Source organism: Poecilia mexicana, unplaced genomic scaffold (assembly GCF_051168715.1).
Source record: "Poecilia mexicana isolate PSO_F unplaced genomic scaffold, ASM5116871v1 scaffold_8, whole genome shotgun sequence".
NCBI classification, from domain to species: Eukaryota; Metazoa; Chordata; class Actinopteri; order Cyprinodontiformes; family Poeciliidae; genus Poecilia; species Poecilia mexicana.
In genome coordinates, this window is record NW_028263377.1 from 10,268,321 (window position 1) to 10,282,634 (window position 14,314).

Here is a 14,314-nt window from a genome sequence, read left to right on the forward strand (position 1 = left end):
TAAATGGAGTGTTACACGTACATAAACACACTTACCAGAACCAGGGGACGAGATGACACATATCGACGTCTGTGATAGTAAATCTATAAATGTGTGCGGACAGATTAACATTTCTTCAAGAGGAAGTGGGATATTTTTGAGGCTTATTGGTTAGACTGACATGCAGATCGAGATCACTTTTGGAGGCAGAATTCAAGTTTTACATTAGAACTTTAAATAATAAAACAATAAACCCAGAGTGTGGATTATTAAAGTCATAAAGTAAAAACAAAGTGAAACGATTTTGTACAGACAGACTAGGGTAAACATGAGGTGTCACATTTAAAAGAAGACTCGGGTTTTAAACCGTCTGGAATGACGGATGTGTCCGTTCAAAGAACACATGGATACGTTGGAGCAGTGGGATTACTCGACGCTTTCGCTTTGCCTGTAGAATTAAAACAGAGTCCGGCTTCAGCCTCGACTCGACAGCGTTTCATTCAAAAATAAATGTTGCTCAGTGGGTGCGACTGGTTACCCTTTAAGGTTTGAAGATTTACCAGAAGCTTTACTCACTCTTGCTCAGCGTCATTGTGTTCATGAGCTCAAACCGAAAGCTTCCTGTAGACTTTCAGGAAGCTTGCTCCTTGTTTGAACAGAAGAGGTGCAAACAGCCATTGTTCAACCTTGTCAGTTGTATGACGAATGGAGTCAAAGTTTTCTTTTCTGCGAAATTGTCCGGTAAGCTTCAAACTCACGGCAATGAACAAAGCAACAACAACAAAAAAAGACTAATACCAACAGTACTGGACGTGATGCTCACTCTTCCTTGGTCATTTGGTGATGATATATTTCACTAGAGTCCAGTTGTTTTTTTTTTTTTTTCTTTGAGAAGTTTCTGGTTGCCAACATAAACACTCCCCCACCGCCCCCAGTATGTTATGTCCAATTATCAAGACTACAAGGCTTCTGCTAATACCTGAATAGACTAGATTTCAACCTATTCAGATTGCCAACATGCAGTAGTACTACGTATGGACGTCTGCTGATTTCTCACTGTCAACTCGTTTCTTATCAGCAGCAGAGGATTAAGTGGCGGAAAAGCTGCTGTGGACAGCAAAATGTTATTTGAACCTTGTCCTTTCATTCTTCGTTCTAAAGAAGGCCCTTTGTTGACAACAGATAACAAGGATTTGGGCATCGAAACCAAGGTTCACGACTGCATTTTTGATTTGGAGACTGTTGTTCCCAACAGGAATCATGACCTCGTTTCATGTGTTAATATGTAACTGTTAATAAGTAGCTACACCCAGATTGAGATCAGATGCAAATTTAAAATAATACTAATGATTAAAAAACATTTCTAGAGAATTTAAGCAGAATGTTGACAGCAGCTGAAATTTCATGTAATGTCATTTCCAACACCTGGTAAAGTACCAGGCACACGAGAAAGAGGTGACATCACCTCACACGCTTGACAATTTCACTTTTGGCATTCAGGGTTTGAAAGGAAATGCGTTTGTCTTTAGAGGTTAGTGGTTCTGTGTGTGATTTAAAGGCAAATACAGAAGAAGAAAAAAACAAAAACCCCTCTAGTTGACAGCAGGCGTGTCTTGTCTCCGTTAAGACGGTTTTGGAAAGGTCAAAGCGCCCTTTCGTTATTGATTTGGTCAAAGTCACACAGACGCTGCGGGTTTGTAAGATTAGACCTCAAATATTAATTTTTTTTTCCACACCCATGACATTTGTGAGAGTATATGCGTCACATTTAGTGAAGTAAGCTTCAATTTTATAATCTTTAAGAGTTGACCTTGCCTAGCTGTCAGACTCTCAGTCATACCAAACCAGGCCTCCAACGCTGAAACCAAATCTAAACCAAGAGGCTTTGTGACCTTCTGGGGATTTTTTACAAACACTTTTGGTTCTAGACTAATCTAGCCAAACACACTCAGGTGAGTCATACCGAATATAAAAGTTTCTTTCAAGTAAATCCAGACTAGTTAGAGGATATAATCTTCTCCGATTAGGGAAGACAACATGGCACAGCACACAAGCGAGCAGTTAATGTTGCTTCCGAAATGTAATCACTGTCAATTCTCTCCTGTTTCCTTATAATTGAAATATCCCAGTAAAAAGAATAAAATAAAAAAAAATGATGTCAAGGTGCGAGTTCGTCTTGCCAGTCTGGTGACGACTGAATTATGCGTTTCGGTTCAACTCAGCTCTTCTGTTTTCAGGACATTCCAGATTATTTTGAGAAGTGAAAGTCGAAGTGAGGTGTTCTGCGACTCAGTATTCATCAGCTGATTTCTAAGGAATTATATTTTCTATTCCATAACTCGCAGCAGCCATTAAAAAAAAAAAAAACACAAAAAAAAAAACAATGGGTCTCTAAAAACATGAAGAGAAAGCAGGCATTGTGAGGAGGAACAGCAAGGCGTACTTTGACATTCCATACGGGTGAGATGAGTCGAGTTTGGATTCCTGACAACCTTACGACATTTTGAGAGGCCTTGAAGTTAAACTGAACTTCTTGACTTGTTCCTTTAGTGGTTATTCATTAGTCGCTGTGCAGAGGTTAGCAGCCCTGGCTCTAAGAGGCAACAGAACAGAACAGTCTTCCTTGTATTGAGAAACGTTTTAGAAATTCCCTGAAGACTCCTTAGTCACGATCTTCCCACATTTCCCTCACTTCCTTCTAGTGCAGTCTCCTAAAATTCCCAGTGTGATTGCAGAGTTAAAGCAAACAGTTTGCAGAAAATGAGTGATTCTGACTGAGACTTGGAAAAAAACACTCAAAAATCGCTCAGCTCTTGTTACATCACAGTATATATTAAACTGCACTCTTATTTAGACCACGATATCCTGGTGACTAGCTCCGTTTGATTCCTAACAAAAGTACGTTATGTGGAAGAAAAACAGGTTGTGCTTTCTTTAAAAGCTAAGAAGACTCTACAAATAGCAAAAAGGTTTTTCCTCTAAGAATTTGCTAATTTTTGTTTACCATGACAGGGCGCGACAAAACCAACGTAATACTTTTTATTGGCTCAGTTTGACATTGTGGCGAGTCCACTTGAAAACAGCATGAGCAAAACAATCCTTGACATCTTAGCTTAGCATAATGACGAACAGAGGGTGGAAACAGGAAGCTTGACTGATAATAGAAATTAATGTTTTCAACACTGCAAAGTTTATTTATCATGGTTTTATGGTTTAAAGTCTTTAAATTGAGATGCCAGAGTGATGAAACCTTAGATCTTCTATAGGCTTTTAAATCTGTTAGAAATGTCACTATGGAGAATAGAGTAGCAGTGCTGCCCCTCCCTGACCTGTTGCTGCACACTGGTAGCTAGCTGGCTGAAAGGGAAACACTATCCCCATTGCCCCCTATTTAAAAATATTTTCAGTTTACTAAAGTAAAATGCATAAATAAATGCCCATGCTTTGTGCAAAAGCAGCACAGCCTGATCAAGGTTTAGATTTATGCAAAACATTATTGATTTATTTTACACTGGTTTATGTGTAAAGAGAAGTGCTATATTCTCGAATTTAAAAGTTTCACAAACACGGACGTTTTCACGAAGCATAAAAACCTTGTGAACAAAACAACAACAACAAAAAATCTTCGGTCAACAGCTCATACCTCCAGTTGCCACATGTGAAGGTAGTGACGTACATGAAGTCTTCAAAAGCACAACAGTGCAGGAGGGGGAAAAAAAGTCATCAGTCTGTGATCTCCACAGTTGAGAAAAAAAAAAACAAACAACTTCAATTCATGCTGTGACTGTGGTTCAGTACAGAGAAGACACACACGGTATCGCTTCAGTACCAGGAACCTGTTCACGTTTACGCACACACAACCAGACTTCCCTGAAGAGAGAGGAACCACGATAAAAACTAACACGTACAGACCACAAGATGACTGAGGGCCCCAACAGCCGCAGAGAAACGGAGGCCACATCAAGATCGCAGCTTCAGGCAGGCTACCCATCTCACACAGGAAGAAAAATACAGGGTCTACACATCTAGTCGTAAAACAGCAGAGAAATGAGGTGGAAGCAGGTGGCAGTTTAAAACACCTGCCACAAACAAATCAAGGTTGTACGTTGCGAGATAAAAATGTTAAGTTATGATTTTTTTTTTTTTTGGGAGGTTTAGACTCACACAGATCCCGTCTGCAAAGAATCACATGACTGTTGTTAAGTAGAATAATTTATTGCGGTTCTTTATTCCTCTGTTTTAATTCATTAACAATACTTACAAGTTTAAAAGCGCGGAGCATTTACAGAGCGTACAAACATATCGTATACACTCACACACTACAATCAGATAGCAATGGAGGGTCCCAACGGCATGTTGTGGTTGTTTCCATTGGTTTTAGGCACATGATGACATGCTCCTAAACCCCCCCTTCAACTCCACAAACCGTGCCGCGCCTCTTCAGTGATCACCTTCATCATCATCTTCATTCTGCTGAGCAGGATGAAAAGATTAAGAGACATAAAAGACCATAAAGGACAGTATTGCTCTGAATTTAGTCAAAAAAAAAAAAAAAAGAATAGTAAAGCATTAAGACCTACATTGTGTACTGATGGCACAGAAAATGAAGGATGGGAATCAACAGGAAGTAAGAAGGGATTAATTAAAGATTTAAACAGCCTAAGTGTGCTTTGTTCTAAAGAAATGGAAACTGAAGTTGAAAACGAACATGAATCTAGAGAAAAGAGAAACGTTACATTCATCTCTCCTTATGTTGGTTAGTTTTAAGGTTATTGCAGTAGTACAGCTTCATTCATCTGATTAAAGTAGGAAGTTAAGGAGCAGTTTGACCTTAGCGTATGGGTTCTGAGGAAGAAGAAGAATACAGCGTTAACCAATCACCCAGACAAGACGAGAAAAATCTCTCCAAGCAATCACACTTAGAAAAAGTCTTAGGGATGTTACAGAGCATTTGTCCATTTAAACCCAGATATTTAGAGGATAAAAACTACAATCCTATCTTTTTAATCACAGACTTAGCTTTAATTAAACTGATATAGTAAATAAATAACAGGATGAACTGAGATGCTGTTTTTATTCAACTCTAGCGCACTCTGTGATTCGCCTCTAAAAATAGACCACTACAAATGAATGGAGTGAAAGTTGAACACCATGTTGACGTACATTAATTTGAGAACAAGTGGCTGCTCCTGATCACCTTCCTTCACACTATTTTCCATACAGAAAAGAAAAATCAAGTCTGGTTCAGGGTGGCAGAAACAGCTCTGACATGATGCTGTGAAAAGGCTGTGCTGTGTGTGTGCGTGTGTGTAGGTGTGTGTGTGTGTGTGTGTGTGTACAGCAGTGAACACTGTTGCCCTTTTATGTGAACTGAAACGTGTCAGAAAATGAGGGAAACCTGCTCTGATCATCAGCATGTGGTGCATGAATGATGAACAATCAGAATAAATAAAAAATGTTTGCTGGTTGCGCGTCTCGACACACGCTTGATAAATCTTGAGCAGACGCACTCGAGTGCTCAGAAAACAATGTGCTTGAGCCTTTCTGGGCTTTTGACCAGTGTCTGTCTTTGTTCTCTGAGAGGGAAAAATAAAAGTGTCTTTCTTCATGTGCAAACACAAATTAGGAAGTTCCTCCCGATGCATCCTGGGACTATTTACAATCACACCCAAACATCCCTGTGGACGCTGACATGAAAACACACTGCAGCGAGGACCGGACAGTCCACCTACCATGCTGCACAGCACTCTGTGTGTATGTGTGTGTGTGTGTGTGTGTGTGTGTGTGTGTGTGTGTGTGAACGTAGAAATGTGAGGCTGTTTAATCCAGTTCAGGTGACTCTGCTGTTTCGGCGTGTGTCGTCTCCACAGACTCTGTTGTGCTCTCTCTTTCCACCTCTAGAGACGCATCCTCACCTTGGTGGTCTGCTCCGTCGGGTCCTTCGTCAGTGGGTGTGATCAAGTCAGTTGTTTCAGTAGTTTCGTCCTTAACCGTAGCATCCGTCTCCGTCTCGTCCATCAGCGAGCCGTCCTCTTCCTGCAGCTCCTCTTCTCTTTCCCTACAAGCCTCTCTCTCCTCCTTCTCCTCCATTATGGAGGCTTCAGGTCTCTGTAGGGAGTGGGTCACAGCGTACGGATGCAGGTGCGGGGAGTCCGCGGGGGGCAGCAGCGTTAGCGACTCCACGCTCAATGTGTCGGCGTTGCTGTCCGTCAGCAGGGAGATGGTGGGCTGGGAGGCCGGCGTGAGGCTCGGTGCCAGGGCTGGAGCCGGGACCGGGTTTGAGGGAGTAGAGGGAGCTTCTCCGCCTCCTCCTTCACCTTCACCGCCTGAAGATGAGGACGGGGTGTGCTCCAAATATGCACAATCATCTAGAGAATGACAAAAGATAGACAGCCGAACTGAGACTTTCTTCTTTTTTTTTTTTCCTCAAGTCTGTCATTAGTGAAGAAACTAGTAATCATCTACAGAAACTGTACAGAGGAAGGATGTTTCTGGTGCAAAATACAACATTTAGTCCCAACACATGAAATATTTCCTTAAATTTAATATGCAACTGTTCTGAGGAAAAATCTAAAACTTCAAACAAAACAACTTCTGGCGTCGATGTAAGCACCTAATAAAAGTAAACCGCCTGATCAGAGACAGATTTAACTTCATCCAGTTTCCAAGAGCACACAGCCTCCGTATGCCCAGAGGGAACCAGCAACGGAGGTTTGTGGTGTCGTATCATTACACAGAAAAGTCCTTGTGTGAACCAAGCTCAACATGCAAAGAGACCTGATAAAATACCCATCAGGTGATCCAACAGCCAAAAAATAAATGGTGTGCGAGTTCAGGCCTGATGATACGGGGACTCGTGACTGGGTGGCGTTAGTAGATGAGACAGACTTCTGAAAATACTGCCTTCAAGTTCATAGTTGGAGTAATTTAACAGCTTAAAAAAATCTCTTTTTTTTGTCTTCTCAGGTTGCAAATACACTTGTTGTTTGGAAGGCGCATACAGTTGGTTTATCCACATCCTCTCCCAGCTTTACTGCTTGTTTACATTGTAAACCAATCAGCTCATAGAGTAGAAAAAAGCAGCACTGGGTGTGTATGTGTGTACATTCTCGCATACACCACATGCAGGCATATATACGACACGGGAACAGAAATGTTTTCACAATGTCACACCACCAAGAACTATTGTGGTTTTGGTGGGTTGCACAGTCACCATAGAAACACCAGAGACATGACATGAGTACGCCATGTATAGACGACACGTAATGAAGTAGAAATACTCTTTCCAAGCGAGTCGCTTCAATTATATCTGCACAATGTCGACTGTAAAAATGTGTTCTCCTAAAATTATTGAGTCACTTTATACGTCCAATCAGTGCATCTCACAGCTTGTCTGCATGTTTATGAAATGAGAGATCCGGTTGTGTGTGCGTGCACGTGTGTGTGTGTTACCTGACGGGCTCTGAACTGATGTAGTGCTTGCGGTAACAGAGTCGCATCGTCCTGTGCTTCCACTCCCACTGGAGGGAGGCGATGGGGAGGAGAGTGGTGAGGGACTGTGCTGGGGCACACAGTGGGCCACTGCAAAACCTGCAGTGGGCGCGACACACAGACATGTTTACATTGCGTGTGTTACCACTTGCTCAGACTTGTGCCTGTATTCTCATTTTTACATCTTTGTCCTTTACGTTCAGACTTGTAGCACATACCAGTTCTACTATTACACACAAAATCCTCAAGAGGCAACAGTAGCATTAGCAAAACCTCCAGATCCAACTCGAGGAGGAGGAAGTCAGGAATAGGGTCTGATACTAGAAGAGATCTAACAAACCAGCAACACACTGAGATATTTCAAAGTGCACTGTGGTGAGCCGAGAGCTGCATTAAGAATAAAACCTTGAAGGAATAAAAAAAAACTAAAATTTGAAATGCATTTTGGCAGTAATCAGATTATTTGTGTTCCCCATCTGACCAGCCTTTGAACTTTTAAGCCATCCCATCACTACACAAATCCTGTAGTGTAAGGCACTTTTGAGTCGTCACTATGATTAAAAAGGTATCATTTAAAATTCAGTTAATTTACTCACTTTTCTTACACAATTGGTGAGTTTTTTAATCTCTCACAAGGGTTTAATCCAGTCTGTCTAAAATTAGCTCTGACAGCATGTTGGTCCAAAGAACTTACTTCAGCCTAACATGTCATACATGTGGGTGGAAGGGAAGTTAAAATACTGGGGGAGCATCTGCAGTAATATATTTGCTCCTTCATTAAGCTCAGACACAAAAAAAAACAACACTGTTGTAGTTAAACTTTCTGTGAAAAAAAACATCTAACTTTAAAGACTCACATTAATCCGTCTGACTTATTTACAGCATTAAAGAGTTGCACAATATAATATCACCACCATATCTGTGTGCAATCACCATCACTCGTTTTTCAGATTTTTGTTTGCATAAAACTTAAAAGAAAAAAGCAATCTTGCTTCATTTCTTTTCCACTTCAGCTATGTCGTACTTTGTGCTTTATCTCAGGCTGAAGTTTGTGGTTGTAACGTGATAAAATGTGCAAATGTTCAAGGGGGTTCAAATACTATTTACACTGTACTGCATCAAATGAAGCCCAGAACCGGGGACTTTCCAGCTCTAATTTGCAGAGCAGTGATTCTGCATAAAACCTCTAATTCATGTCTGCAGGGTGGAACATTATCACTCTACTTTGATGCTGCAGATCAAATCACAAACTGATTTCCACTTATTTGGAGTTCAGAGCAAGTCAGAGTTAAACATTTTAAAAACAATCCTCCTCATTCTCAGCAGTCTATGACGGAAGCGTCTGTGGGTCACCTGGTACTTTGTCGACGGAAGCAAATACTGCTCTGTTTGCAGTGGGATCGTTGGGCGCTCGTCTGGACTGCTCATAGAATCGGAACGGCAGGCCGCTGGGAGAGGCGCTGGCGGTCTGACTGAAACCCAACACCTCCGTAGCACTGGGCTGCACTGGCAGGTCCAACAGAGCTGAACGCACGGGGAGAGGAATAAAGAGAGAACAGTGTAAACATGTGGGACTGCGGCACGGCAAAGGAGCCAATTCCCTACGTTGGAAAAAGGATGCATTTGTATTTTTCACTGGACTGCAAAGAAATGCGCAGCTGTTTCTATGCGACTATGCTGGAAAAACAAAATCCAAAACTGTTGCTTCAAGATGCGGTTGTTCTTGTAGGCGTCACATCCTCCTCAGTTTGCTGAACTAAGCTAGATCTTCTATTTGTTTTGTTGGGTTTGAGTGGATTTCTGAAGAATTTGACCGTAGTAAGGGGAAGTACAAATCACTTCTGGGTAAAGTGATTTGTGTTCACAGTACAAATAGATTCCTTATGATATTAACAGGCAGGAACACTGGAGCCAATCAAAGCAAATTATGACAGACAGGAGAGAATAATGCTCTAAAGTGCAATATGTGAACTACAGAGATTAAAAATATATATTTTTAGTTGCTTTTATCATGTTTGATAGTCATCATGGATGTTGGAGGTCCAGAAAAAAACTTTTATAGTTTAACAGAAAGCTGCTTTATATAAAATTAATTTAATGAGAACCTAATGATTAATTTTTTACACTTTGTGAAACTGTATTAGCAGATAAGTACAGCATGTTTTGAATATATAACCATCTTTCATCCTTCTGTTGTGGATATTTGAAAGTTTGAGATTCTTTTATTTAATGTACTTCCTTATGCTCTCCTTTTATTTGGTTTATCATTAGTAAAAGCATCCAAAACAACAAAAAAGAGACACAAACAGCAAAACAGTCTGATCATTATACATTGAGTACGTTTTTAATATAGTTCAGCTTCATTATATAGCATTTGGATTTTCTTGTTTCCCTATAAAGACTGTTGACTTCTCCCCTTTCACACATCTGCCCCATATAATACAATTATTAATAATATAGTTGTTTATTTTGACTTAACATAATCTGTCCATTATTTTGTTTTCTGTAAACCAAGGCATGTTATCTTTTCTGCACTTCAGTTTTGTTGTTAAAATCTGGGTTTTGCTTCAATATCTTCCTCCCTTATCATGCTCCCTTTTACAAAGTGCACCAGTCCCTGCTGCAGCAAAACACCTGTACAACCTGATGCTGCCATCCTCATACCTCGCGATTTGGATGGTGTTCTCTGGCTTTTTATGCTGCTCAGGATTCCTGGCTACTTGTCCTGTGAGACGCCTTTCAGCCCATGTTGTTTCACTGTGGATAATGACTCCCTCCTGAGCTTCATATCTGGCTTCGTTCCTCACCTGCGATCCTTTGCATCTTCATGCGTCGAGCCTGAATGCGACCCTTGGCGAGCCTCTGCTTGGCGATGATGCAGCGGATGTGATCGGCGAAGATGAAGTTGGCCTGCAGGATCGGCAGGGGCTTGGCGTGAGGGTTGGAGCTCGGTTTATGAATGACGATATTCAGAGCTCGGCTGTCGTCCTCAACGCCAGACACCTGCATGTCCTTTAAAAAGGAGGAGGAAGATAGACAGTGAAGAATGTTCAATTTCAAACTGCAAAATGGGTAATTTGAAGAACTTTTATAGATCCAAGAACCCCCCGTTTTTTTTTCAACTTTGTCGTGATATCTGAGTTATTTGCAAATGTTAAGCTTCAAAAATCAGGTTTTCTCCTTTTTTCTGAAGAAAAAAAATAATTCTCCAGGCTAGTTTTCGTCTTCAATAAGAATAGATGTGTAATAAACTCAATTCTTAATCCACCAACTCCAAAAAGCATGCCTCATTATTCAAATTAGTTTACTCATTTGTGAGGTGAAACGATAAATGACTCATATCTATGGGATTGTCCACGATAGTAATTTTCCTACAAACTAGGGAAAATTAAAAATATTTAATGAACTTCAAAGACTTTTGTAAACAGATGCAAAAAAAAAAAAAAAAAAAGCAAAGTAAAAACAACAACTACTTTTCTCTTACCTGCAAAAGGCCGGCAAACTTGACTACTCCCCAACCGAGACGTTTGGTTTCTGGTTCAACTAGACTCATCTGGTACACATCTACAGCGAGGAACCTCTGAGCTTGGCTCCCATCTTTGCTAACCACCATACATGCTATCAAGTCACTGTTATCTGAAACAGACAGCAATGTACAGTCAAGTGGATACTTGAAACCACCTGTTAAATGATTGAAAGATAAAGACAAACATTGTTTTTCTTGTTGCCATTTTTTTCTGCTTTGAAGTTTTATTTAGAATTAGTTAAGACAATTTATAATGTTGTGTTCTCAACACTGTGGTGTTGTGTTCAGAGTAGAAAAAGCTAATCTGGGATGTCACAAATTAGCCACTGGGTAGAGGTTCACTATACGACACATCTGTGACATACGAATTTAACTTGTTCTAGAGGTCTGATCACATTTTTACAGGCAAAACTTTAATATTATAATAAAAATATTTGAAAAACCTGGGGGCAGGGGGAAGAAGGGGTCCTGTGCCTTTGCATTAAAAAACCCCCAAAACATTTGAAAAGGGCTGAGGAAAATATAAACTAAGGGACAATAAACCCACAATCTTGACAAAGCCTGCTTCTGTTTAATTCTACAACTGGAACACAATCCTGTTCTTTTGGAACAACTTTGGGCAAAAATAACGAGGGCTAATGAAGTTACTTAAAGTAAAATATATATTTTTTTTGTATTGTGACTTTATGATGCTGTGCTAATTTGCGTACGCAAACCCCAGACAGAAGCATAGTGGGCCAGAGCAGCCAGACGGTTCGATGCACTTAAAAGGACAGAGAAGATGCTTTCCTCCCACATGCTGAGGAGCAACAAGAACTGATAAGCCCACATATGAGCATTATTTACTGCAGTGCACCACAAAACCAGCAAAGTGAAGCTGCAAATGACCTGATCTGACACCACTGGTTTTGGTTGACACATCGCCCACTCTCAACTTTCTCCAAACGTAAACAGGCTAAACCAGCTAGTGTACAATTCCAAGATTAAATTCTCTCTTCCTTCTCATCCTCCACCCAAAGTATTCAATTGTTTTACCGTACAAAAAGTTGTTGGAGATCAGATTTTATCTCGCCAGTGTACAAACAGAGGAAGCGAGAAACTTTTATTACTGTTTTAGTGTTTCCACTTAGACCGGTGGGGTGTGGAGCACAGACATGCATGAGCTTGTAAAACGTGTGGCGTGATTAAAGATCAAAGGGGATTGCCAGGAACTGAATGCCACCTAGTGAAGCAGAAACCAGTGAAAAGTACCTTCACCAGGAGAGAGACAGTCCTTGGTTTCCAATGGTAACAAGGGTATACTAATATTTAAATGGTCAAAAAAAATTAGGGGAAGTTCAACAGATTCAGTCCCCTGACAAAATGGGGAAAAAACCATACCACCCCCCCAGTGTCTTATTTTAGCGTCGACAGAAAGTGGTCGGCTTGCTCCGACTACAATCTAGAGCCATCTAATTGATATTATCTTTGTTTCCATGAGTCTTTTTATTGCCACGAAAAGTTGGCAAGGAAGCAACTTGGCTACAGTGAAGTAAAACACAATTCCATGCATTGGTAGATGATGATTTGACATCTTCACTCTCCAAGAAGGAGGAAGTAGTTTAGAAATATACAAAATCTTTTTCTGAGAAATAAAAGGTCGACATGACATCAGGCGCTTTTACAACAGAAGTTCACACAAACATAGTATCTGTACAGCTCATCCTTTCTTGAGCAATCAAAGCAACTCATCACAAAGATGTAATGTGCTCACAACTTTGCTGTGAATACATTATGACAACTTTGTTGCATGATCACAACAAAGTTGTGGATTACCCCTATTAAGTAAGGGTAATCCACATTCAACAAGTACTTGGCACGGAAAATAAGGGAACTTGTTACAACAACAAAGTGAACCGATAACGCTTTATGACACTAATGGTTAGAAAATCCTCACTGCCAAAGAGAGTGGAGTGGTGCAGCCACATCAGACACACTGAAGAGATTCTTCAACTAGTGGAGATTTCACACCTCAACTTTTAGGCCTAAATTCACTTCTCACCCCTCACAGAGCGAGGTTTATCACACTACCTCAAAAATCTGGTAGTGGAGAGGATGGAACGACTGATAGCAGTCGTAACCTCATCGCTACTAAAAACTTGTGGGATCAGCTTGTTAATCATAACAGAGTGACCAACAAGACTACAGAGTGAGGTCTACTGTATTAAGTGACTTACAGGCACATAATGCCATAAGTAACTGTTACTTTATTGTTATACTTGTTGTAAAAAAGCTGTGAATGAATGAAAAATAGCTTAAAAGAAATTTAACTTTGTAATTTGTTGCCTTGAAATTGGGTTCTGCTTCTTTAACAAACTCCTATTTCCAACACTCTGTCTTCAGCACGTCATCACAACAGTGCTCCTTCATTATGCTGTTTACAGTCGTTCTTAGTGACTTTAGAATGAAAAGTAATCTGTATGATAAGCCATCGGTGTTTCCTAATTGCTGCTGCTGCTGGTCTGGAGGATCTGTGTGGGGAAGCAGCAGGGGACTGCAGCTCTGAGGAGGAGCTTTAGGTAAGTAGGCGGTGCCTTGTGAGAGCAAGTGGTTAGGCAACCCCGAATGGTTGCCATGGGAGATTCAAGGATGTCTCAAACATGCATGAAAAAGAATCAAAGTGGCACTCAAGGTATTATTTTTGATGAAGGAACAACATCATAAGATAATATAAATCTCAAAAATACCAACTGTACCTCATACCCTCCCTTTAAATGTCGTAAGTGATTCTCTATAGAAGGGTTCAATTCTTCAAACTTTATATTAATCTGAAATAAATAATCTCCACTTATCTTTTAAGCAGATTGTTCACATTTGCGAGAGTTACAATAAAACTCTCTGAGCTACTTTGTTTGCCTTATGAAACAGTACACTGACCTGAACCTTTAGAAATTTGGTAATATCCAAAATGAAACGGCACCTCTCACCTCCAAAACTCCCCAAACTTGTCGAGACAAAGAAATGCTCCATGATTCAAATGTTATTAGAAGAGGAGGTGGAATGTAGGTGGTGGCAACCTAATGGTCAGAAAAAACATTTGTGGGTGAGAGATTGAAGAGGTTACTCTTCCCACTCGCCAGGAAAAACCCTCCCCCTCCGCCTGCAATTACTAAGAATGTGTTCTTAGATAATCACCTAGCTTACAAATACAGTCAAACAAGGAAAGCAATTTTTTATTTTTTTTTGTAAATCAACTGTTTGCAACTCAGGGAGTCATTATTACTACACGTTTGGTTGAAGATCATCTTTTCAGTGACATCAATTCCAGGAAGTCAAACC

The 14,314-nt window shown here is 40.4% G+C and overlaps 1 protein-coding gene across 6 annotated transcripts in view; it reads right to left on the bottom strand.

Annotated features, from left to right (window-relative positions):
• Positions 1-4,175: 4,175 nt before the first annotated feature.
• Positions 4,176-14,314, bottom strand: part of clec16a (C-type lectin domain containing 16A) — a 37,394-nt gene continuing 27,255 nt past the window's right edge. For 3 of the 6 annotated variants that reach the window (XM_088008232.1, XM_088008230.1, XM_088008233.1), the window contains exons 19-24: positions 10,955-11,106; positions 10,278-10,482; positions 8,824-8,994; positions 7,432-7,569; positions 5,895-6,347; positions 4,176-4,452 (exon numbers count right to left, since the gene is read on the bottom strand). In XM_088008232.1, coding sequence (XP_087864358.1) covers positions 4,445-4,452; positions 5,895-6,347; positions 7,432-7,569; positions 8,824-8,994; positions 10,278-10,482; positions 10,955-11,106 — 1,127 coding nt within the window. In that variant the 3' untranslated portion in view covers positions 4,176-4,444. Of the gene's footprint in view, positions 6,348-7,431; positions 7,570-8,823; positions 8,995-10,277; positions 10,483-10,954; positions 11,107-14,314 lie in introns of all 6 variants that reach the window. The other 3 variants (XM_088008228.1, XM_088008229.1, XM_088008231.1) reach the window with 2 other exon arrangements.